General features: G+C 57.0%; 2 protein-coding genes and 1 long non-coding RNA gene across 14 annotated transcripts in view; 2 read left to right on the top strand and 1 right to left on the bottom strand.

The window, feature by feature from the left end:
- Positions 1-4,589, top strand: part of NKTR (natural killer cell triggering receptor) — a 52,218-nt gene extending 47,629 nt beyond the window's left edge. For 5 of the 6 annotated variants that reach the window (XM_082412731.1, XM_082412739.1, XM_082412737.1 and 2 more), the window contains 2 exons: positions 98-202; positions 1,725-4,589. In XM_082412731.1, coding sequence (XP_082268857.1) covers positions 98-202; positions 1,725-1,812 — 193 coding nt within the window. In that variant the 3' untranslated portion in view covers positions 1,813-4,589. The remainder of the gene's footprint in view (positions 1-97; positions 203-1,724) is intronic. The other variant, XM_082412738.1, reaches the window with a different exon arrangement.
- Positions 4,590-4,602: 13 nt separating this feature from the next.
- Positions 4,603-13,026, bottom strand: LOC309637807. The gene is made up of 2 exons (XR_014250824.1): positions 10,447-13,026; positions 4,603-4,891 (listed from the first exon to the last, which is right to left on the bottom strand). It is a non-coding gene; the product is annotated as an uncharacterized lncRNA (long non-coding RNA).
- On the top strand, positions 9,346-21,622 carry ZBTB47 (zinc finger and BTB domain containing 47). 7 transcript variants are annotated; one of them, XR_014250775.1, is made up of 7 exons: positions 9,843-10,339; positions 13,860-15,422; positions 17,059-17,206; positions 18,538-18,653; positions 19,140-19,195; positions 19,304-19,448; positions 19,711-19,847. XR_014250775.1 is itself a non-coding variant. In XM_082412816.1 (7 exons), the coding sequence occupies exons 1-7, from the start codon at positions 10,337-10,339 to the stop codon at positions 20,049-20,051; spliced, it is 2,301 nt and encodes a 766-aa protein (XP_082268942.1). In that variant the 5' UTR covers positions 9,844-10,336; the 3' UTR covers positions 20,052-21,622. The 7 variants fall into 7 exon arrangements, 6 of the variants coding, with proteins under 6 accessions (XP_082268944.1, XP_082268945.1, XP_082268946.1 ...); XM_082412816.1 differs by having other exon boundaries at positions 9,844-10,339; positions 18,609-18,653; positions 19,711-21,622; XM_082412818.1 differs by lacking the exons at positions 9,843-10,339; positions 19,140-19,195 and adding an exon at positions 9,346-9,506 and having other exon boundaries at positions 19,711-21,622.
- The last annotated feature ends 418 nt before the right edge of the window (positions 21,623-22,040 follow it).

The raw sequence follows: 22,040 nt of genomic DNA, 5'->3' as shown, positions 1-22,040 counted from the left end.
TGCCCATGTTCTAAGAGGACAGTTAAAAACCTAAAAAGAAACAGGAACATATGAGTATTTGAATGGGAAGATTTAGTGTTTGTTATTGCTGTTAAAGCAGGTCCTACACTTACGATAGCTACTATAGCAGGAGTCGGAGTCGAAGTAGAAGCCAGAGGAGCGACAGTTATCACCGAGGCAGAAGCTACAATAGGCGGTCCAGGTGAGTCTCTGTTCTTTCAAGCACTGTAAGTTACCGTGGGCACTTGGGGTGTGGGGTGAGAGACTGCTGTAGAAGAGAAAGCACCATCTTCTGAGGACAGAAATACTTCTTTCTCTTCCTGAACTTCATCACCCCAAAGGCAGTTACTGAAAGTGGCCTTTGTATTAAGAGTTGCTGGGTAATATTTATTGGTGGTTGTTAATGTTTGAATCTAAAATGGATTTTTAAATATTCACATATCCTTGGACAAACATTTCTTTTGGAAGGAATAGAGAAGGCCACTCAAACCGTGGCCCATTCTTTAAATAGGGTTGCTTGCTAGAACTAACAGCCAATTTGTCAGTGTTTTAAATTTTAAAATGGTAATATTTAAAAAAATGTAACATATAATAAAATATAATAATCACTTAGGATTGCAGTTTATATGGTTAAAAATGTTTATATATTATATGTATTTATAGATACGTTTTATGTAACATATGGCTCATACTGCAGAAGTCTTTGTGGGTTGCTTTTTGTAATGTCCCTTTCCTGGTGGCTTCTGGTCTTACCCTTCCCCCGTACCTTACAACTACAGTCAGTCGAGCTTGTAGGATATCAGTGTGATCTGGACACTCCCTTGTTTGAAACTCTTCAAGGATGCCCCACTGCCTTCAGGGGCAGGTCCATGCTCCTCAGCATTGCATGGAGGCCTCTCCACCTGCCAACTCCAGCTTGGGCTTTTCTGTCTTCCCTGCACTAACATTCTGGAACCTTTTTTTTTTCTGCCTAGAGAGTCACATGCCCACTTTACCATCTCCCCTCCTGCCTCTTGAAATAGCCAATTCTCACCTACTCTGCAGGTCTCCACTGCAACCCACTCACTGCCCCAGGGAAGCCCTTCCTGATTGCTCACTCTGAGATATGTTGCCCTCCCGCCGCATGTGCTTTATTTATCTTGCCCCCTATTCTATACTATCCTTGAGCCCCAGGGAACTCTACATAGTCTACTCTGTGTGTGCCCTTTGCATCTAGCAAAGTGACTGGCTCTCTGTGAATATTTTTCGAAATAACTGAATGGTGATCATAACCAAGTCTTCTTGACTCACTCTCCCAGTGGTCCTGTCCCTGCCCCACCTCAGCCTCACCCCTCATTGGGCTCCCATTTTGATTTTATTTTGATTTCCTTGTCTTTTAATGAAACTCTCTTTGTGGGCCTTTTTTCCCTTACTTCCTCAGTCTGATTAAATATTGATGTTCATTTTGGGTAACATGGAAAATTATTCTCACATATATGAGTGGATTTCAAGTAATTCCCCAAGAAGTTTCTTTATTTTATCTTAACCTCGGTATTACCACCATCTGTCATTGACATCTTTGAAAAGTCCACAGTATTGCCACAGTCAGTACCCCACTCGCCAACCCACTGCTGTGCCTCTTCAAGCCACTTGCTTTCAGGCCACTCATATCAAAAAAGAAGCTACAAGAGGAATTCAAAGGGTTGACAATTAAAAGGTATTTCTGTTTTTGTTTTGTTATACAGGAGTTGTAGATCTTATGGCTCTGACAGTGAAAGTGACCGAAGTTACTCTCATCATCGGAGTCCCAGTGAAAGCAGCAGATATAGTTGAAAGTGTCCCCTTTTTTTGATACAAATTATATCTTATTTGTAAATATCTGGTAACTTAAAAGTCTGCGAAACTTAATGGCAGTCTGTTGTTCTATTTCAATATTAGAGATGAAGTTGAAAAATAGACACTTACTGTTATTTGTTCATTTACATGTGCGTAGAATTTAAAATACAGATATGTCTCCTAAAAATATTTGTATGCCACATTTTACAGTAGCCAACTATGGAAATGAATTTCATTTTCTTGAATCAAGAAATCATGAAATTTAAATATGATTTGCAATATTATTTTAGCTAGATTATTTCTCTCCATCTCATGTATTTCTTAGAACACAGATTCTTTTTGCCCGTTTTTAAGGTCTTAGCATATATGCTGCCAAGCATAGAACTGTGAAGGAGAACTGTGAAAGGTGACCAAATACTTATATACCAATTACACAGAACCTTATACATGTGTGCTCTTAAAAACAAACTGCCCAGAATTGATACTAATGGTAGCCAGGAGTATAAGGCAGTGGCTCTGGGGTTCTTAATTCATTCCTTACTTCTTTGTTGTCTCAGAGGATCAGGAAAGTAGTCACCATACAGCTCACTGTATTATTTCAGGCTGGCGGGTGAGGTTAAGAAGAGTAAATCAGCCTTAACTATAAATACCTGCACTGTCTCTAAAGCCCTAATGTTTTATGTGCTTTTTAATAAATACTATCAGAAGTTCGGTTTGTAAAAAAACAATTCTATTCCAGTTTATGCTTTGGTGTTTGGTACCTTTTGGTGCATTATTCTTATATACTGTACATTGGAATTCCATCAGAGAGAGAAATGAATTTTTTAAAATTCATTGGCACCAAACATGGGTCCTTCTAAGCTCTATTCACTTTAAATATTTGGAGGGCCTCTCTCAAGCACAGGTGTGGGCTGGGGGCCATGGAGCGGGCAGGATTGGCATGGGGTTGTGTGGCCACTGGGGTCTGCTGCACAGAACTGATGCGTGTGCCCCTGGAGGAGTTGATTGGAGAGTGGACTTCAAAAGTAACACCAAGATCTCCCTGCCACCATCCTGGGCACATTTTGCAGGGCTTTACTTTTAAGTCTTTCAAGTAAGAGGCAGATGCAAGAGCAGTTGAACCGTTCTCCGCACCCGCCAGCATGTTTCCCTGTTTCAGTGGCCTGCACTGACTCAGTGAAGCCTTGTGTGAGATGGTAAACCTACGACAACAGACAGGGAATCGGGGTGTGCAGTACTGCATAGATTACACACTTTCACAGTCTTGGGTGGTTCCTGCAAAAATGATTTGACCTGTAAAAACTGGTGAGATTTTTTTTAACCTTTAGTTTGAGTTTTTTCCCCAAGTGTACTTAATCACCTTAGTGCCAGTTTAATCCAGTTATGCAGAAGAAATTCATATTGGATGTTTGATGCAGAACTCTGTGCGATCCTACCCCAGGGCTTGCCTGGTGTACTTGGGAAGTGGGAAAGAGCCCTCAGTTGGAGGGATCTGACCACCCCTGATGGATGGAGGGGTGACCTTGGATATATTAAAACCATCACCCATAAAAGGTTCATAAACAGGGTTAAGTGGCCAGTTGTTTGCCAAGTTGATAGATGAGAATACATTAGAAAATAGGACCTAAGTCAAACAAACATACTTGATAGTGAATACAAAACAACGTGTGATCATATGAAGGGTTTTCAAAAGTTGCCTGCAGAGGAGAATATTGCTTTAATAATACGCAGTGGAAAGAAACTGCATTTAGAACCCAAACAAAAACTGCCAAATCTAATTACGTTAAGAAGAGTTACCTTTGGTCAGTGTATTCGTTTTCTATTGCTGTGTAACAAATGACCCCAAACTTTGCAGCTTAAAGCAGCACTCATTTCTTAGCTTACAGTTCTGTAGCTCCTGAGTCCAGCACAGTATGGCTGGATTCTCTGCTCAGGGTCTCACAAGGCTGAAATCAAGGGTCAGCAGGGCAGCATTCCTTTATGGAGGCTCTGGGAAAGAATCTGCTTCCAAGTTCATTCAGGTTGTTAGCAGTATTCAGTTCCTTGCTGGCTGTCAGCCCGGGTCCTCTTTCTCGGCTCCTTAAGGCTGCTCGCATTCCTTCTTGTGTGCTTCCCTCCGTCTTCAAACCAGCAATGGCCCATCGAGGCCTTCTTCTCATGCTTCAGGTCTCTCTCCCTTCCTCCTCTGTTTTAAGGTTCGTGTGATTTGATCAAGCCCACTGAGATAGTCTCCCTATATTAAGGTCAGCTGTGCCACAGAACATAGTCACAGAAGTGGTATCACATTTACAGGTTCCTGGGATTGGGACATGAAATAGGGGGAGGGACATTTTAGAATTCTGCCTCCCACAGGCAATAACTTCGCCTGTTGTGCTGTGGGTAGAATTTTACCCTGAAAAGGTGGGCCCTAGAAGCCTCGTTTGTTTTCTCTATGGAAAAGAACAGCCCTCAGCTGCAGCATTCAACTTGTGTGTTTACTGAATGGACTACAGAAATAGCTTTTCTTCATAAAGGGGATTGTTCTGTATTTTAAATTATTTTTTAATAAAATTGAATTATGTGTATTGTGCTTCTTAATAGACAATGCATTATTGGACTGTTTTTGTAATGTCCTGTTTACTGCAAATGAAATATGATATAGCTGGTATTGTTCAAAAACTGTAGAAAATACTTTTGTACATATTGGTAATGTCTGATTTGTATACACTTCATTTAAATTTCCCTAAAACTGGAAAGGGGGGCCTTGTAGAAATTAAAATATATACTTAGTCTAAGTTTGAGTCTGTGCATGTTTCATCCTTCTTTATTCATCCAGACTTCAAATAGTCTTTCTGAAATGGAAAAGGAGACACTGAGTCTCCTTGCTGACCCAGCCAGTGAAGAGACTTCATCTAATCTGTCTGTGGCTTGTTTTCGTCTTCTGGCCGAGTATTAGTGGTAGGGCACGAGGTGGAGCTAGAGAGAACTTCAGGCAGAAATGTTCACCTACGCAGAGAACCATTGATGGTGCTTGGTCTTCCTTCCCCTGCCAACTCCACGTTTCTTCCAGGCTCTGTTGTCATCCAGCTGAGGTGACCTGCATATAACAGATGCCTTTGCTGAGGAGGGAATACGTCCCCCCGCCCATCTGTGAGATGCTGCCTAGGGACAGCATGTTTACCTGCTACGCCACCTGCAGCCTCCACCTTCCCTCCCTAACAGTGGTTCCCCAGGCAGGCACATAGCACTCTCTCCTGGAGAAAACATTCATGGTGATATTTTTAGCATCCACATGAGAATTTGCAGGACAAGTACAATTAACTTTATTCTCCTCAGAACTCAAAGGGATTTGTACTTTCTTAGTGAATACAACATAACCTCACACAGTAAGATTGGCAGAGGTTCAGTTTTCAAAGTTAACACTAAACCCCCAAGTCCGGCAGTTCCTGAAAACAGGCAAATCTGGATGTGTTGCCTTAAAATTTAAAATTGTAGAGTCGGTTTGCTGTAGGGAAATCCCCAAGTGAGGTTCCTTTAGGGTGCCATTTTTTAGAGAACACAAGGATCTTTAATCAAATTCTGATAGTGATCGTCTTGATCAGCTGGGCAGTATTGGGAGGAAACGTGTCAAAGACTGGTTTTTTCTATTCTGAATTAGCTGGCAAGAGAATTCAGGGGAAATGCCCCTCTCACGAGTGACCATGAACACTGGCTAGGGAAGCGAAAGGAGGCTTCACCGGTGCAGAGTGAGTGACACAAACTGTGTGGCCAGGTGAGGGGCTGGAAGCCATGGCTCACGTGGGAAGAGCCTGGGCTCAGACGGCTGGTCTTTGGGAGAGGGAATCCACTCTGCCACTGCCCAGAGGGAGAGGTGAATCCCATGAGGCACTGGTGATAAGAGTGAACTGGGCAGAGTGCCAAGAGGACTCCTGCTCAGCAGGGAGAAGTTCTTTGACGCTGTAAAGGTCAGGGAGAAGAGCTGGCACCCCGGAAGAAGACCGCGTGCACTCTTGCAGACAGACCCTAGGCAGCTCCAGTCAGTGCCTGATGAGCGTGCGGCAAGGAAAGCCCACCCGGGCAACACACACAAAGGAGCAAGAGGCTCTCGTGGACGGTTTTCTTTAAAGATGCAAGAGGGAAGAGATATGGGAACATATGTATATGTATAACTGATTCACTTTGTTATAAAGCAGAAACTCACACACCATTGTAAAGCAATTATACTCCGATAAAGATGTTAAAAAAAAAAAGATTTCAGTAGAAGGTAGAGGTAGTGCTCCATCGCCCCTGCCTGCTCTGCTCCCCGTAAATCAGAAGGCCTCCAGTGGGGCTACACGAAGCTTGGGCCAAGCACTTCTGCCACTTGGAGACCCCAGACCCACTGTTCACCACCTACAGCTATCGAACTCCAGCTCCAGAGACTGAGCCGAGTTTCATAGTCGGCAGGACCCAGACTAGCCTGGGTGGGGTTGCGTCTCTTCCGCCAGCCTAGAGTCCCGAGGACATCGGGGTAGAAAATGTGACCCAAGCTCTCAGGACGGACACCTGCGTTCTGCATCTGGAGGCCTGGCCCTCTTCTGCAACATGAGGCTAATGGTCCTCAGACTGTCAGTCTCTCAGCTCATAAACCCCGAAAAAGGGTGCAACCAGACATGAGAACCGGGGTGCTCGGCCCTTCCTGGGCCGGTCTGGAGATGAATCAGCCTCCCAGAGAGCCCACGGGATCGGGCTCTGGGCTGGAACTTCCCAGTCTCAGGTCCCCCAGGGTCTCCTGCAACTAAAACCTCTACCACCAGGCCAGATTCCCAGAGAAAGACCAAGAAGGATCCCACTGGCCCAATCTGATTTTATTTTGAAGAAATTAAAGACCTCTATGAGCAACTATTCTATGGCACAGTCCTTAAGGGTTTGGGGCCTGAGTCAGACTGCCTGGGTTCAAGTTCCACTCTGACACTTCTAGGCGGATAGCTAGGTAAATTGCTTGACCTTTATAATACAACTCCTCATACTAAGGGCTCCTCTATCTTAGGAGTGGTGAGGATTAAATGCTTGGAACTAAACACACATTGTTCAGGGACACTAGCCCCTGGGCTTGCCTCCAAGATCAGAGTGCTTGTCCCGCAAGTTTCACAGGGAGGGCCAGGCTCAGTCACTAGTGAGAGGCCCAGGGCCCCTTGAACCAGCAGGGTGGGAGAGGATCCTGGTAGATGCCAGGGAGGCCCTGAATGCCTAGGCCATGACGTTTATGCTCTGGGAGGGAACTGGGCAACCTGCTGGTTTGAATTAGGTCCCCACCCCCCTACAGCTGTAGCCTGTTAGTGCTGAGCTCAGGACAGGAGCAATCCACCCCTCGCCTCCAACCCCACACCCAGAGATCCGTGCTGCCCGACCCTGCAGAGCCCTGGGTCAGCACCTAGTAGGTAGGTGGAACTTCCCTGCCACCCCACCAGCCCCATGCTGCGATGTCCCTTTCTGTTTTCTGGCCCTGCCCACTCTTCGCTCCCTCCCCCGTCACAGTTAACCAGCTCCATGCCCCGCCTAGGGAGGCTGAGCCCTGCTCTGCGCACACGCACACATGTGCTGCCCCACAGCATGGTTTGGGTCTCTTCCTCCTCTCCGAACTGGGAGAGAAATTTGGTCTAGAAGCTTAGGGAAGTTGTGAGAAAACCCATGAGCTGGCCTCTAGAGGCAGGGGTGTGGCTCTGCCGACCTTGCCAGCACCCAGTCCCAAGTGTCTGAGGATCCTCCAGCCCTGCCCTTGTCTCCAGACTCCTGGCTTGCCCCTGTGGCATGCGATTCTGGCCTGGGATCCCCCTCCCCGATAACTGGTCCCACCCTACACCCTCCAGAAAGCCTGCCTTGACCAACCCTGAGGGGAAGATCCTGTGGCATGACCCTTTCCAAGGCCAAGAGAACAATTCTGCCTATCTCCATCCGGCCACTCCCACCAGACGAGAATCTGGATTCGGCTACATCAAATCACCTCTAGTTCCCTGCAGATGTTTAACTATACCCTCCCTTCCTGCCTGTGCAGGTGCTGTTCTCTCTGCCTGGAGTTCCCTTCCTCTCCTTTTGCCCTAGTGTTACTCAACTTTCAGTCCTCAGCTCTGAGCAGCCCCATTTGAGCCCACCAGATTGAGCTCTTCACACAGTGCCTTCCTGCCAAGTCTCATGTGACCCAAGTGCCAGTAGCCTCTCCCAGAGCTGGCTCTGTCCTGGGGTTCCCACAGTAGATGGGCTGTAGGCCAGAGAAGAAAAGGGAACAGCTGGGGTCTTCAGGAAGACTGAGCCCCCATTCCCTCCCTTTTCACCCAACCTCCAGCCCCTCCTTTGGCTTGACTGCTGCAACCAAGGCCAATCCCAAAAGGGCCAGCAGCCCTACCTTGGTCACGCTGGCCACACCCCCTGCCAAACCTTGGCTGGGAAGTGGGCCGGGGAGTGTCCTGTACAGCCCTCTCTGCCAGGCTCCTCCCACCCTGCGGGGGAGACTGCTCCAGCCTCCCTTTTCTTGGCTTCTGACGCTGGTGTCTTGCTGTGTGATCTGTCCTGCTGTACCTTCACTGTCCTTATCCCACCAATGGGTACACAGTTCCTCTCTTACCACCTCCCAGGCCCGTGCAAGGATCCACTGAGTCAGAAGAGGAAGTGGGTTGGGATGGAGGAAGAAGTGGAAGGCAGCCCTGAGGTGATGGGCTGGTCAGGCATGCAGGCTGCTCTGGCCCGGCCTCAGCTTGAGGTCTTTGGGAGCTGAGCCAGCTGTCTCTGCACCCACCACGGCGATGTCTGCAGTGGCCTTCTCTGGGGGCATGTCCCCATCTGTGCCCCTTCCTCTCTTCCCATCTCTTTTTCCACCAGGGTCTTTCCTCACCCTCCATCTGGCCATGTGTTTTCCTCCTCTTTCTCTTGGCGCTCTTCGGTCACCCCCATCTTGGCCCGTGAGATGTTTTCTCCCTGGCCCTGGGATGGCCCTGTCTTAAGGGCCTACCCATCCCGGCCTCAGGGGAGGCCCTTGTAGTTTCACAGGACAGACATCAGACTACAGGATGGCGCCTGCCGGGGATCTTGGCCTCTGCTCCATTTCCTTCCCTGGCACCCAGAACCAAGTCACTTTGAACAGGCCCCAGAGTCCCTGCCCACTCATGAGTAAGGTGGCGTACTCAGGGGACACTGCTACAGCCAGGCATGGGCGGGTGTGTAAGCACAAGTGCACATGTGAGCGGAGGGATGGGGGATGCTCTGTGGTACTGCAGATGGGGGCAATGTGAGAGTGACCAAAGATGGGGCAGCCATCAGCTTGGAGTTGGGGGCACAGAAAGGCATCTGAATGATGACATGGGCCATACGAGAGGCCCCCTTGCCACAATGGCGGCCCAGCCACCACCTAGACCCTGCCAGGCCCAGCACCCTGTGGTCCCCACCCTGCTGCCTGCTCAGCCTGGCAGTGTTCCTTTGCAGCCTCCTGCCAGCACAGCCAGCCCCCAGCCCCCACTGGTGTCCATGCCAGAGCAGCATTCCGCAGGCCTGGCTGCATCTCCCCAGCAGAGACGGAGCAAGGCGGCCTCTCAGCAGCCATCAGGCCACACGGCTGGGGGACACAGTGGGACCTGGGCCTGTGGGCCTGTCACATTAAAGGATTTCATCAGTGCAGCTGCGGTACAGGTTCTCGCATCTCCTGCTCTGGGCGGCCCTGGGCAGCCAGAGGCAGCCACCAGGTAGGGGTCGACCAGAACCAGGTCCTGGAGGCACAGAACCAAACAAACCCTGAGCTGTCCTGGGGTGGGGCGGGGGCGGGGGGCGGCCAGGCTAGTTGGAGATCCTAGACTCACCCTAAAGTCTGAGCAGCCCAGGCCAGAGGGTGGGGATGGTGACGCGGCTAGGATACGGGGGTTCGGTCCCTCGGTGTGAGGTCGCTCAGGGGAGCAGGTGTAAGCCTTTTCTGCAGCTGATTGCGGCGGGGGGAGGCGGGGGGGGGGCTGGGGGGCGGGGGGCAGGAGGGCCCAGCTTCCCGATTTCAGGGCCGCCTACTACTCCGACCCCGCCTCTGTGGCGCAGCTGGAGGACACCGAGGTTAGACTCCCAGACGAACTTCCCGGAGGAAAGGGGGCTCGCCGCGGGAGAGTGAGGCCGGGGTCCGTCCGCTAGGATAGGAGCGACGGGTCCTGGCCAGGGGGCCCGGCGGCCCGAGGAGGGGCGGGCTGCACCGGGACGGCTCGCACCACGCGTGTCCGCGACCCCCGCCGGCGCGCAGGGCGGCCTGGCCCTTTAAGCGTCCAGACGGCGGCCCCAGCTGACGCGCGGGCTCCAATCGGCGCCCCGCGCCCCCCGCCCGCCGCGCCCGAGGCTCTGGGGCCGCAGCTGCTCGGCGGCTGGACTCGCCGCGGCCCTGCGCCTCCGCCCGCCCGGCCGCGCCCCCGGGGGCCATGGTCGCGGGGCCCTGCGCGGGGGCGGCCCCCAGCGCGGCGCTTCATGGAGCGGCCCCGGCCCGGCCGCCGGGGGCAGCGCGATCCCGCGGGGCCCTGTGAGCCCCCAGCGCCACGGCACCATGGTACGCAAGGCCCTGCCTGTCCCCCCGCTTATCCGCCCACCTGCCCGCTCTGCCCTCTGGAGCGCACGGCCGGCCGGCTCGGGATGGAGGGATGTGAGGGATCTTACCCCTCTCTGGGTCTCCCCGACCCCTTCTCTGGGTCCTTGCGGGCTGGGAATGCGGCGCTCTGACGCGGCCGTCGGCGGGGAAGGGGTTAAATTCCTGGGGTTGGGGCCCGGGCGCGAGAGGCTGAGGTCCTGCTAGGCACTGGCGGAGGGGGGCGCTTCTCTGAGCCCGGGACGGCACCGCCCTCGGACTGGGTGATGGGGGGAGGGAGGAGGTCGGATTCCCGCTTGGGCCTTGGGCCACGTGGGCGCTGGAGACGCCCTGCCTGGGGATTCGGGGCTCCTGGGCCGAGCGGAATGTGGGGGACGCCTGCAGCTCAGGTCCAAACTCCTGTGTGACCTTGGGCCGGTCTCCCGCCCTCTCTGGGCCTGTTTCTCGGAAAGGACGGATGGCCTGAGTTGAGAGGAGGCTGGCATAGACACCTCCTCCCTAAAAGGAGGAGGCTGGAAGTCATGAGCCTGTGCCCCCTTGTTCAGTCTGGGCCCACCCACTGCTGCCCAGCGATGGAAGGATTGACATGGGAGTAGGGTGTGCAGATGGACGCCCAGGTTTCATCCTAGGGCCTCCAGGGAGATGCCAGGGCAGGGTAGGAAGCTGGTGGTTTCGTGACAGTTCGGCAGGGTACCCCTTAGGAGTAGAAGGCTCTGACCATGGTAAGGCAGCCTCGGCAGGTGTCCCTGGCACCTGGCCTTCCCCCAGCCTGGCTTGGGGGGAGGGTTGAGGGCATGAAACGCCCTGGCAACGGAAGTGCCTGACCACTCCCCTGGTCTTGTATCTTAGCTGGGCTGGCCTGGACTTGGGGGTGGGGTGTGTGGCTGCAGCTGGCACAGCCAGATGGGGAGGGGCATCTGCAGCTTCAGGGAACTAGCACATCTGGCTGGAGAGGCAGACACAGCTGGTGGCCCTGTGTGGGAGGTACCAGGCTAGGGGGTAGCCGCGCCCTGCTGAGGGGCTGCCAGTTATGGACTTAGGCAGCATCTATGTGCCCGGTCAAGGAAGTCCAGTCAGGCTGCCTGGTTGTAAGGTTCTTGGGCCCCTCAAGGGCCAAGGATGGTGCTGGCTTAGCTGGGAGCATTGCCTTGGAAATGGAGTCTTTGGGGCAGCACTACCCCCTAGACTAACCCTTCGTCCCCTGCTGAGGCCAGAGGGGTCCTCACTGGATCCTGGGACCAGATCTGCACAAGGGAAGTGTCGGGCATTGCCCTTGCCCCATGGCAGGCAGGCACTGGAGGGCATTCTGTGAAGGGGGAGCAATGGACCAGAACCCTGTGCCCTAGGGTGGGTACCCCACAACAGGTCCGACATTGGCAAGTCCTTATCCAAACCACTTCCCCACCACTGCCTGGCCCCTGGAGGCCCTGAGGAACCCCTGTTACAGCCAAGTTGCACCCTGACCCCTCACTGACTCGCAGGTGGCAGCAGCTCTGGGAAGGAGGGTGCAGGTCGCCGGAGATGGTGATGGGGTCTGGGGAAGCACAGCTGGTCCCCTGGGTGGGAGGGTCCCCAGATGCCTCATCCTGCTTTTTAAGTCATTAAAGGCCAAGAAATACTTCCATGTGGAATAGTGTCTAGTCCAGCACAGATTGGGTGGCCTTTGCAGAGCTAAGAGTCTAGGGCCTCTGCTCCTGCTTGCTGTGGGACCCTCCCATTCTGAGCCTCAGTTTCCCCATCTATGTAATAGGGGTTGGTCCCAGAAGATGAATCAGAATGAGTCAGTGGATGGAGATGGGAGGGGGTTGGCACCTTATCCCCGTTAGATTGGTCAAGCCTGGACGGGCCAGCAGCCCTGAGACAGAGGAGCAGATGGGTGGCTTCTTGGCTGGGGGGATGGAGGCGTTGGGGGAGAACTCAAGAGAGATGGTGGTGAGAGAGAGAGAGAGCGAGCATGGGTGCTGTCCTGGGCTGCTGGATGTGAAGGGTGAAACCCAGGGCAGATCTGTCAGCAGGTGGCCCCTGGAGGCTCCCTGAGGCTCATCCCGAGGCCCAGGGCAGATCCTCTCATTCAGGTGACCGGAAGGACTGGCATGAAGGGGAGGGCTGGGCTGTGGATGCACAGGACTGGGGTTTCATCCCAGGGCTTCCAGAGAGGTGCAAGGGGTCAGGGAGCTGATGTCTTTGCAGTGCAGCAAGGTACCCTCAAATGTAGGAGGCTCTGACTTAGCTGGACAGGGCCTGAGGAGGGCCAGAACCTGGAACCTGCGGGGCTGGTCCAGCCAGGCAGATAGCCGGCAGATGTTAATTGAACATCTGCTGTGCGCTGGACCCATGCAAGGGACTGGGCAGCCTGCCTGTCTGTGCTGCCCACCTTTTGGGGAAGCCGCTGTGGTGCGACCAGGAATAATTACTTTGGGCAATTCGCAGGTACTGGGTGTGGTCCAAGGGTCTAGGAATCTGACCCATCAGACTCAAGGGCCTCCCTCAGGCTCCAGAAGCCCCCAGTGGTGTGACCTCCAAGATGAGGCCATCTCGGAACCTCTGGGCCTGGACCACACCTGACCTGGGGTCTGGGGGCCTAGAGGGAACAGGGCTTGCGACAAGCCTTAGGGGCCTGCTGCCTCAAGCATGGTGGACAGGTAACACAGCTGTGTCCTTTGCCCCTACAGAACCTTTCTGTGGTGGGGAGCTGCTGCCGCCAGGCCTGAGGCCACAGGCGGCAGCCTGGCCCAAGCTCTGGCTGAGGAAGGAGGGGACAGCTGGACCTCACCAGCCTCCTCCAACAGGGCAGCGGGACCATGGGCCTGGATTTCTTCACAAAACTTTCTGCCTCTGCAAGGCCTCAGGCCTAGACCTTGAGGGCCGCTGTGGGTGAGCTGAGGGATCCCCTCAGGTGCTGCCCCAGGGGTGCAGTGGCCAGAGGCAGAGCAGTGAGCCAGTGAGCCTGACCTGTTCTTGAGCTGTCTGGGCTTAGGCAGGCTTGGCTTTATTTGTATGTGAGTGAGTGTGGAGGAGAGAATCCATGGGGCCCAGAAATGCTGAAGGGATGCCTCTGGGGATGCTTTTGGGGAGACAACCCAGTCCTGGTTTGCTGGGGCCAGCCCTGGTTTTAGCATCAAAAGCCCCGCATCCCAGGAAACCCCTAGGTTCCTGGCCCACCTGGGTGGTTGATCACCCTCGAACCTTTTCCTTCCCCTTTCTTCCTCTTCCCCTCCCCTTCCCGGGACGACTTATCCCATTTCACAGTGGAAGAGCTGGAGGCCAGGGAAAGTTAACCACTGACCCAGGAGCTGACATGCGGCCTCCGAAGGTCACGACCAGAGTTTGAGCTCTGAGGAACAGCAAACTCGGGCTTGAATCCTGGTTCCCCCTCGTCCTTGCTTGGGCTTCGGCACCTTCCCTGTAACATGGAACCAGGAGTGATGGGTGGGTGGCCACCTCCCAGATGGCCTTGACCTGACCTGTGCCCTCTGCCCCACAGTTGCTGGTTGAGAAGACGACGGACTCACCGGCGGCCGAGTTCTCGCTGGTGGAGGACGTGGCGCTGCACTTCGCCTGCTTGATGGGCCGCCTGAACGAGCAGCGCCTCTTCCAGCCTGACCTGTGCGACGTGGACCTGGTGCTGGTGCCCCAGCGCAGCGTCTTCCCGGCCCACAAGGGCGTGCTGGCCGCCTACAGCCAGTTCTTCCACTCGCTCTTCACCCAGAACAAGCAGCTGCAGCGCGTGGAGCTGTCCCTGGAGGCACTGGCGCCCGGCGGCCTGCAGCAGATCCTCAACTTCATCTACACGTCCAAGCTGCTGGTCAACGCAGCCAACGTCCACGAGGTGCTCAGCGCCGCCTCGCTGCTGCAGATGGCCGACATTGCCGCGTCCTGCCAGGAGCTGCTGGACGCCCGCTCCCTCGGCCCCCCGGGCCCCGGCACCGTGGCCCTTGCCCAGCCGGCCGCCAGCTGCACCCCGGCCGCACCGCCCTACTACTGTGACATCAAGCAGGAGGCCGACACCCCGGGCCTGCCCAAGATCTACGCCCGTGAGGGCCCTGACCCCTACTCGGTGCGCGTTGAGGACGGGGCTGGGGCCACAGGTGGCACGGTGCCTGCCACCATCGGGCCGGCTCAGCCCTTCTTTAAGGAGGAGGAGAAGGAGGGTGGTGTCGAGGAGGCCGGCCGGCCCCCGGCCAGCTTGTGCAAGCTGGAGGGTGGGGAGGAGCTGGAGGAGGATCTTGGGGGTTCCGGCGCCTACGGTCACCGGGAGCAGTCCCAGATCATCGTGGAGGTGAACCTCAACAACCAGACGCTGCACGTGTCCACAGGGCCCGAGGGGAAGCCGGGCGCTGCCACAGGCCCGGCCACCATGGTGCTGGGCGGGGAGGACGGGCTGCAGAGACACTCGGAGGAGGAGGAGGCCGACGAGGAGGAGGAGGAGGAAGAGGAGGAGGAAGAGGAGGGCGGTGGCAGTGGAGGGGAGGAGGAGGAGGAGGAGGAGGAGGAGGGCGGCAGTCAGGGAGAAGAGGACGAGGAGGAGGAGGAGGAGGGGCACAGTGAGCCAGACCAGGAGGAGGACCAGGAGGAAGGGCACAGCGAGCCGGACCAGGAGAGCTCGGAGGAGGAGGAGGAGGGGGAGGAGGAGGAGGAGGACGGGGGGGCGGGGGGCAGGCAGGGGCCGGGGGGCCGCGGTAGCGGGGCAGACCCCCCTCCCCACAGTCGCATGGCAACGCGGTCCGCCCGGCGCCGGGGCCTCCCTGAGCCTGAGGAGGCTGGGCGGCAGGGTGGGAAGCGGCCAAAGCCACCTGCAGGAGTGGCTCCTGCCCCAGCCCGAGGGCCACAGGCCGCTGACGGTCTGGGGGCCAAGGTGAAGCTGGAGGAGAAGCAGCACCATCCGTGCCAGAAGTGCCCGCGTGTTTTCAACAACCGCTGGTACCTGGAGAAGCACATGAACGTGACCCACAGCCGCATGCAGATCTGCGACCAGTGCGGCAAGCGCTTCCTGCTAGAGAGCGAGCTGCTGCTGCACCGGCAGACAGACTGCGAGCGCAACATCCAGGTGGGCCTCGGGGTGGGTTCACGGGGCCCACAGGGGCAGCCAGCCAGGCTGGGCCAGGCTGGAACTGGGCCCTGGGCACCCAGTGTCCTGCTGCCTGCATTGCCCACACAGTCTGCAGAGACCAGGCTTGGCCCCCTGGACAGTGGGACCAGCCCAGGCCCAAGGGTGAGCCCAAGGTGGTGAGAGCTCAAGGGATAACGTCAGGGAGAGCTTCCTGGAGGAGGTGGATAGAGCTGGGCTTCAGCACGTGCAGAGACGTGCAGATAGGGGTAGAACAAACAGTACCCTTGGCCAGAGGGGCAGAGGGGAGCCCGGACTCGGGAGGATGAGAGGATGAGAGTTGTCTGAGCACGTGAGGCTGGGGGACAGCCAGCTCTGAGGAGGGATGAGTCAGTGTTTTAGTAAATCTCTGGGCTGCCTCAAGGCCAACAGGGCCACCACATATAGTTTCTCAGACTGTGCACTGCGCAAAAGGACAGATGAGGGGAGGAGGGGTTTGCCCAGAAGGGGGCGCCATTTCCCACTTCCTGCAAAGGCTGAAAGGAGCAAGGGGCAGCGGAGCAGGAAGAAACCCCTGCATTCAGCTCTTTGGAGGTACCAGCTGGCCTGGGCCTGGGAAAAGGGACTGGATGAGCAGTTTGGGAAGCGCAGGGGCTGCCGGGGCCAAACAGGGGAGTTGAGCTGGCTGCCAAGCCTTGAGCCAGCCTGAGTCTGGGCCAGCCCGGCCTTTCAGGGTGCAGGCAGCACAGGGCCAGCCAGGCTGGTTTTTGCCTTTTCTGACTGGGAGTGAGGTTGGGGGGCAGTAGGTAGGCGGGTGCTAATTGCCTGAACTAATTGCTAATTGCAGTGCCCTGTGGAGAAAGTGTTATCTGGGGGTTACCTGGATTCCTGCCCCACCCTCCTGCCCACGCTCCCACTTGCCTGCCTGCTGGGCTGCCCTTTGACTCTCCGTGCGCACACACCTGAGCTTCCCTCCTGAAGGGGAAAGACGCTTGTACCTCTTCTGTCCTGGGCACCCTGACCCAATTTCTGCCCGAGCCCTGGCCTGCTGCAGGGATGGGTAGGACAAGGGCCCAGGAGAAGAGGAGGGGGGGAGTGTGGCCCTCAAGGTTCCCGCCACCGTCTATTGCCTGATAGGCCCTTGTACCTCCTACAGTCCCCAGTCCTTTGGAATCTGTCTCCTTGGGGATCTCCATGGTGTCAGGGCATGGGTCCCAGCAGGGGGAGGCAGCAGAGGTAATGGCCCAGCTCTGCCAGGACCTGTTATCTGAGGGACTTCTCCATGAACCGAGTAGCCTCCTCACCCACTGTGGTCCTTCAGCCAGTTGTGTGTCTCTTCTTTGTAGAAAGATGCCTTGTTGAAATGAGCACAGAGGAGGGACTTCCTGGAAGAGGTGGCCCCTGACCCTAGTGAGTTCAGGATGAGGGACCCACCCTGGGTGGGTGGGTAGGTGGGTAAGTATTTAGGGAGTTACCACCCCCAGCTCTCAGAACATCACATCTGGCTGGTCCTTGGACATCAAGGCCTCTCTCTCCAGCACAGTTCAGGTGGGGAAACTGAGGCCCAGAGAGGGGCAGTGACTAGTCCTAGGTCACATGGTCCTGACCCAGGGCCTAAAGTCTTCTCACCCCGCAGTGTGTGACGTGTGGCAAAGCTTTTAAGAAGCTCTGGTCCCTCCACGAGCACAATAAGATTGTGCACGGCTACGCAGAAAAGAAGTTCTCCTGTGAGATTTGTGAGAAGAAGTTCTACACCATGGCTCACGTGCGCAAGCACATGGTCGGTAAGTCCAGGCTGGTGAGGGATGGAGCCTGAGGTCCAAGCGGGCCAGCTGCTGGGTGTTCTGGGAAACACTTCACAATCCAAGGGCAATATGAAGGGGTGAGAAGGCCCCTCGTAGCTGGGAGGTAGGGGGTGGGGGGCTGGTTGCAGTGGCAGGTGTGTCCTGGACAGGCTCTGGGGCCAGGGCTGCCATGCATAGTTGGGCAGGTTGCACATGGCACAAGGACTCCTGGACAAGACGGCAGGTGGGGACCAGAATCCAGCTAGCACACTGCCAACCAGGCTGTGCATCCTGACATGGGGCTGTGTCCACCAGAGCACCTTTTTCTAAATTACACGAAGTGCCATATGGGCTGACACAGGCCCAGTCTCAGTCTGAGGACAGCGGTGCCTCTGATAGGGCTTCAGGCTTCTCTGAGTACAGCCCTCCCCCAGGGGTCATACCTGGACACGGTAAGGAGGCCCCCAAGTGTGTTTTGGGCCACTTCGCTGCCTTGGGCATGGCTCTCCCTCCCCTCTAGGTGGGAGTCTAGTGGAGTCTGGTGTCCAGGTGGCCCTCCCGTCTTTGCCCGCTTGGGGCCTGGAGCTCTAGGGAGGGCTAGCCAAGGAGGGGCAGTGTGCCCTGGCCAGGCCTTACCCCCGTTCTCTACCAGACGGTGCTAGAGGCCTCCAGCATGAACTGACTGGGAGCTGGGACCCTGGGGTCTAGGTATCGGCCAGAAGCATGCTGGGTAACCCAGGATTGGTGGTCCTTCCTGGGCTTGGATTCCCCAGCTCTGAACTCTGAGGGGGGCCCTCTGTGTCTCCAGTTGCTTCCTCCCAGATCTTCCTTGGAGTTTGTTCTGGGAGGAGCGCAGGTAACTAACTCCCTCTGGATGGCATGGGACCCAAGGCTGAGGCCTTTACAGGTGCCACCCTCTGTAAAACCCAGCCACCCTGGAGGCGCAAGACCACTCTACCCTCTTTTTATAGAAGAGGATGCTGAGGCTCGCTGAGGCACACATTGGCCATGCAGGGAGCCAGTGGCTGAGCCAGGATTTGAGCCGAGGCCAGTCCCACTTGAAATCCTTCTCTTTCCCCGAAGCTTTGGGAGTGAGGCCAGAGGCTAAAGAACCAAGAGGGCCTCCATGCCTGTCTGACCAAACAGAGAGACCTAGCCGGGAGGGAAGGGGCCTCGCCTGGGGGACAGAGGCTATGGGGCAGGCCCCAGGGTAGGTGGTGCCCTGGGAGGCGGGATCTGGGCTGGATCTGGGGGGTGGTCAGGCAGGGGTCCCCTGGGAGGAGCCAGATGGGTCCCCCCGAGATGTCATGGCCATGGTGCCTGCCCTGTAGCCCACACCAAGGACATGCCCTTCACCTGCGAGACCTGTGGGAAGTCCTTCAAACGCAGCATGTCTCTCAAGGTGCACTCACTGCAGCACTCCGGGGAGAAGCCGTTCAGATGCGAGGTGAGCTCCCTTCTCCTCCTGCCCCGGGAGCCATCCTGGACGGGGCAGGGATCAGAGGCAGCAGCTGCTTAAAAACCAGGGGTTGGGGTACTGGAGTATAGGATGCAGAAAGAGAGGGGCCCCTCCTTGATGTCTGCCTCCCACTCCATCCTTACCTGGTTGCCCACCTGCACCTCCCCCCACACCCCTGCCACCCCACCCTAACCCAGCCCCCGAAGGTTTAGGGTGGGAAGTCTGCATGGGCCGGAACCATGGGGCAGGCTTTCTGGAGAGGTGGAGAAAGGAGCATCTTAGGCAGAGAGATCAGAGATGGAGCTGCAGGTGGGGATGAGGGGGGGCCTTTGGACCAGGAGGAAGGATGGAGGGCCTTAAGCATGAGGGCTCCCTCCACGCTGTGGCCTCTTCCCACTTCCTGAGCCCCATTCCTGCCTGGGCCCTGCATGCCCATGGCCTCTCCACCTGTGCCTGTGCACTGCCCCACCCCAGGAGCACCTCGGCTGGCCTTTGCATCCACACCTCCTTGCCCAGGAGCCCCTCCCCATGTGAGTCCTTCCCACAGCCCTGTGGTCTCCGGCCAGCACTTCCCTCCCTGAAGGCTGTTCCCTGCTCTGCACCGGGTCTCACCCCCTCACCCTCCACCCCGCCCTCAGAACTGCAACGAGCGTTTCCAGTACAAGTACCAGCTGCGGTCACACATGAGCATCCACATCGGCCACAAGCAGTTCATGTGCCAGTGGTGTGGCAAGGACTTCAACATGAAGCAGTACTTTGATGAGCACATGAAGACCCACACAGGTACGGCTGCCCCACGGGGAGGAACTCCACACCGGGCCGGGCCCCCTTCTCCGCTAGGAGGCTCAGCGCCGGCCTCCCTGCCTCCCAAGGTCGGGCGAGGCTGGTACAGGCTGGCCCAAGGTGGCGAGGATCCGACAGTGCCAGGGCCGGGCCCGGGATGGATGGATCCGTGGACGCCCAGAGGCTGGCCCGGGGAGGGGGTGGGGGGGGGCATAGCGGCCCGCCAGCAACTCGCCACGGCCCATCACCACCCACTCCGCAGGGGAGAAGCCGTACATCTGCGAGATCTGCGGCAAGAGCTTCACCAGCCGGCCCAACATGAAGCGGCACCGGCGCACGCACACCGGCGAGAAGCCCTACCCCTGCGACGTGTGCGGCCAGCGCTTCCGCTTCTCCAACATGCTCAAGGCGCACAAGGAGAAGTGCTTCCGCGTCAGCCACCCCCTGGCCGGCGGCGACAGCGCCCCCGCAGCCCCGGGCCTGCCCCCCGCCCCGCCCCAGGCCCTCCCCCTGCTGCCCGGGCTGCCCCAGACCCTGCCTCCCCCGCCGCCGCTCTTCCCCACCGCTGCCAGCCCCGGCGGGAGGCTGAACACCAACAACTAACTGCCTGCCTGCTGCGCGGGGCCCAGGACCCTCCACTCGTTGTCGTTGAGCGGGGCGGGGGGCGCAACACCTCTGGAGTTGGCTGGACACGCTCTGCCCGGGGCCCCTGACCCTGGGGGCTGTGCAGGCTGGCAGCCCCCAGAGCTGGCGGAGGACACCTCACTCCCAAGTGCCCCCTTTCAGCGGCTCCTTGAAGCCTTTACTTTTTGTCTGTTTGTTTTTTGGAAGTGAAGGAAAACGAAAAGAGAGGAAACTCTTGACAGCATCCCCCTCCAGGTGAGGGGGGCGCTGGAGGCAGCAGGTACGGGTGGGGAGGGACCTGGGGAGCAGGTGTGACTGGTCACTCCGCTGAGGCCTCAGCCAGAGGGGCGTGGCCAGGCCCAGCCCAGGTCACCTTCAGCTGCTCATCCCCGCCCCTCCTGGGCCCCCTCACTCGCCCCTCATCCCGGAGGGTTTGGGGAAAAGTTGGGGTGCCGTCCCCCTTTGGAGGACTTGTGGGCCCACCGTGAGGGCTGCGGATGCCGAGGCAGGGACTTGGGCCCGGACGCGGGGGGGTGTTGTGTGGGGTGGGCGTGCGTGGCGAGGTGCACTGACTGCAGCTGTGCACTGTGGGGAGGGGGCGGGCGGGGGCTGGACCCCAGGCATTTGCTTTCCCCATGGCATCCCTGACCTGCTCCCGGCTACACCGAGGGCCCTGGGTCCTGGGGAAGATGTCCCCAGGAGCTGCCGGGCCTCAGGGTGTGGTGGGCCGGGCCCTGGGTGGGCAGACGGGCTGGCTCCCACAGCATCAGCCCCCAGGTACTGCAGCCCAGGAGCCCCTGCACATGGGTGGACCCCAGGGGCCGGGGCCCTAAGGAGCAGGCTCGGGCAGATGTTCTGAGGTTTCAAGGTGCTATCAGTGGGGCAGGGGGCAGGGCAGCTGTTCACGGAGCAGCCCATCCCTCAGCAGCTGCCCCAGCCGAATCTCCCACGCTAGAGACGTCTGTGTCTGCGTCTGTCTCTGCTCCTGGAAGGCAGCACAGGCCTCAGCCACTCCCTGGGCCTGGCCACAGCCTGCCCCTGGCTGGTGTCCAGCGGCCTCGTCCCTCCTGCGCCTCTGCTCATGGGTGGGGCGAGGAGCCTGCCTCATCAGGCCCTGGGGGTCGGGGTTGGGGGTATCGGGAGAGCCCCACCCAGCCTGTGCCCAACGCTTGCCCTCACGAGGCCAGCACTAATAGGACATCCTTTTTCGTTGTCATTTAACGTCTCTATTCCTGCCTTTGAAATGGGGAGGAAGGTTCCATAAGCTACCTGTTTCCTAGTTAAGCTCTTTCCTATTGTGTTTATACAGTTTTGTCTGTTATACTCTTTGCACCTTAAACCCCTCGACTGCCCCCGCATCACCACCTTCCCAGCATGGCTGGAGTGGGAAGAGGCCTGAGCCCAGGGGGTGGGTTGGGGGGACTGGCCCCACCAGCCCAAGGGCTGAGGGGGGTCAGGACCCCTCTGACCTCCTTGTAAGGCCCATGGCACTGGGGCAGGGGGCTGGGGACATTTTAATCATCAATAAACAAAGCACTTTATTATGTACAGATGTGGGCAAGCCCAAGGAGCCCGAGTGATTTGAGGATTTAGAATCCAAGCCACACAGCCCAGATGGTTCTCTGGGCTTAGAGGGGGCAGTGCCCTGGCCCGGTTGAGTTTGGGGCTGTAGCAGGAACAGTGCAAGCCAGAGTCTACGTACGCACCCTCAGACGCCCCTGCTGTCCTCTGGGGAGAAAAAGTGGTCCCCTCCCCAAGAGGGGAAAGCTCCCTGCCTGGCTCCCAGGACTGAGGCTCCCCCCACGCCAAGGCTGGGAATTCCAGCCTCTTATGGGGTCAGCGCTGCGCCTCTCAGGCTCCTGCTTTACTGTAGCTCTTTTCCTCTCCTGCACCCCTTGATCTCTGGGCTTCCATGACGTCCTCAGGGTCCTCCCCTCCCTGCTCCCCCCTTCCCTTTGCTATTTCTAA

This window comes from Balaenoptera physalus (genome assembly GCF_965194825.1).
Source record: "Balaenoptera physalus genome assembly, chromosome: 11".
Lineage (NCBI taxonomy): Eukaryota > Metazoa > Chordata > Mammalia > Artiodactyla > Balaenopteridae > Balaenoptera > Balaenoptera physalus.
Note: the sequence above shows the minus strand (reverse complement) of the source record. Positions and strands in the feature narration are given on the sequence as shown.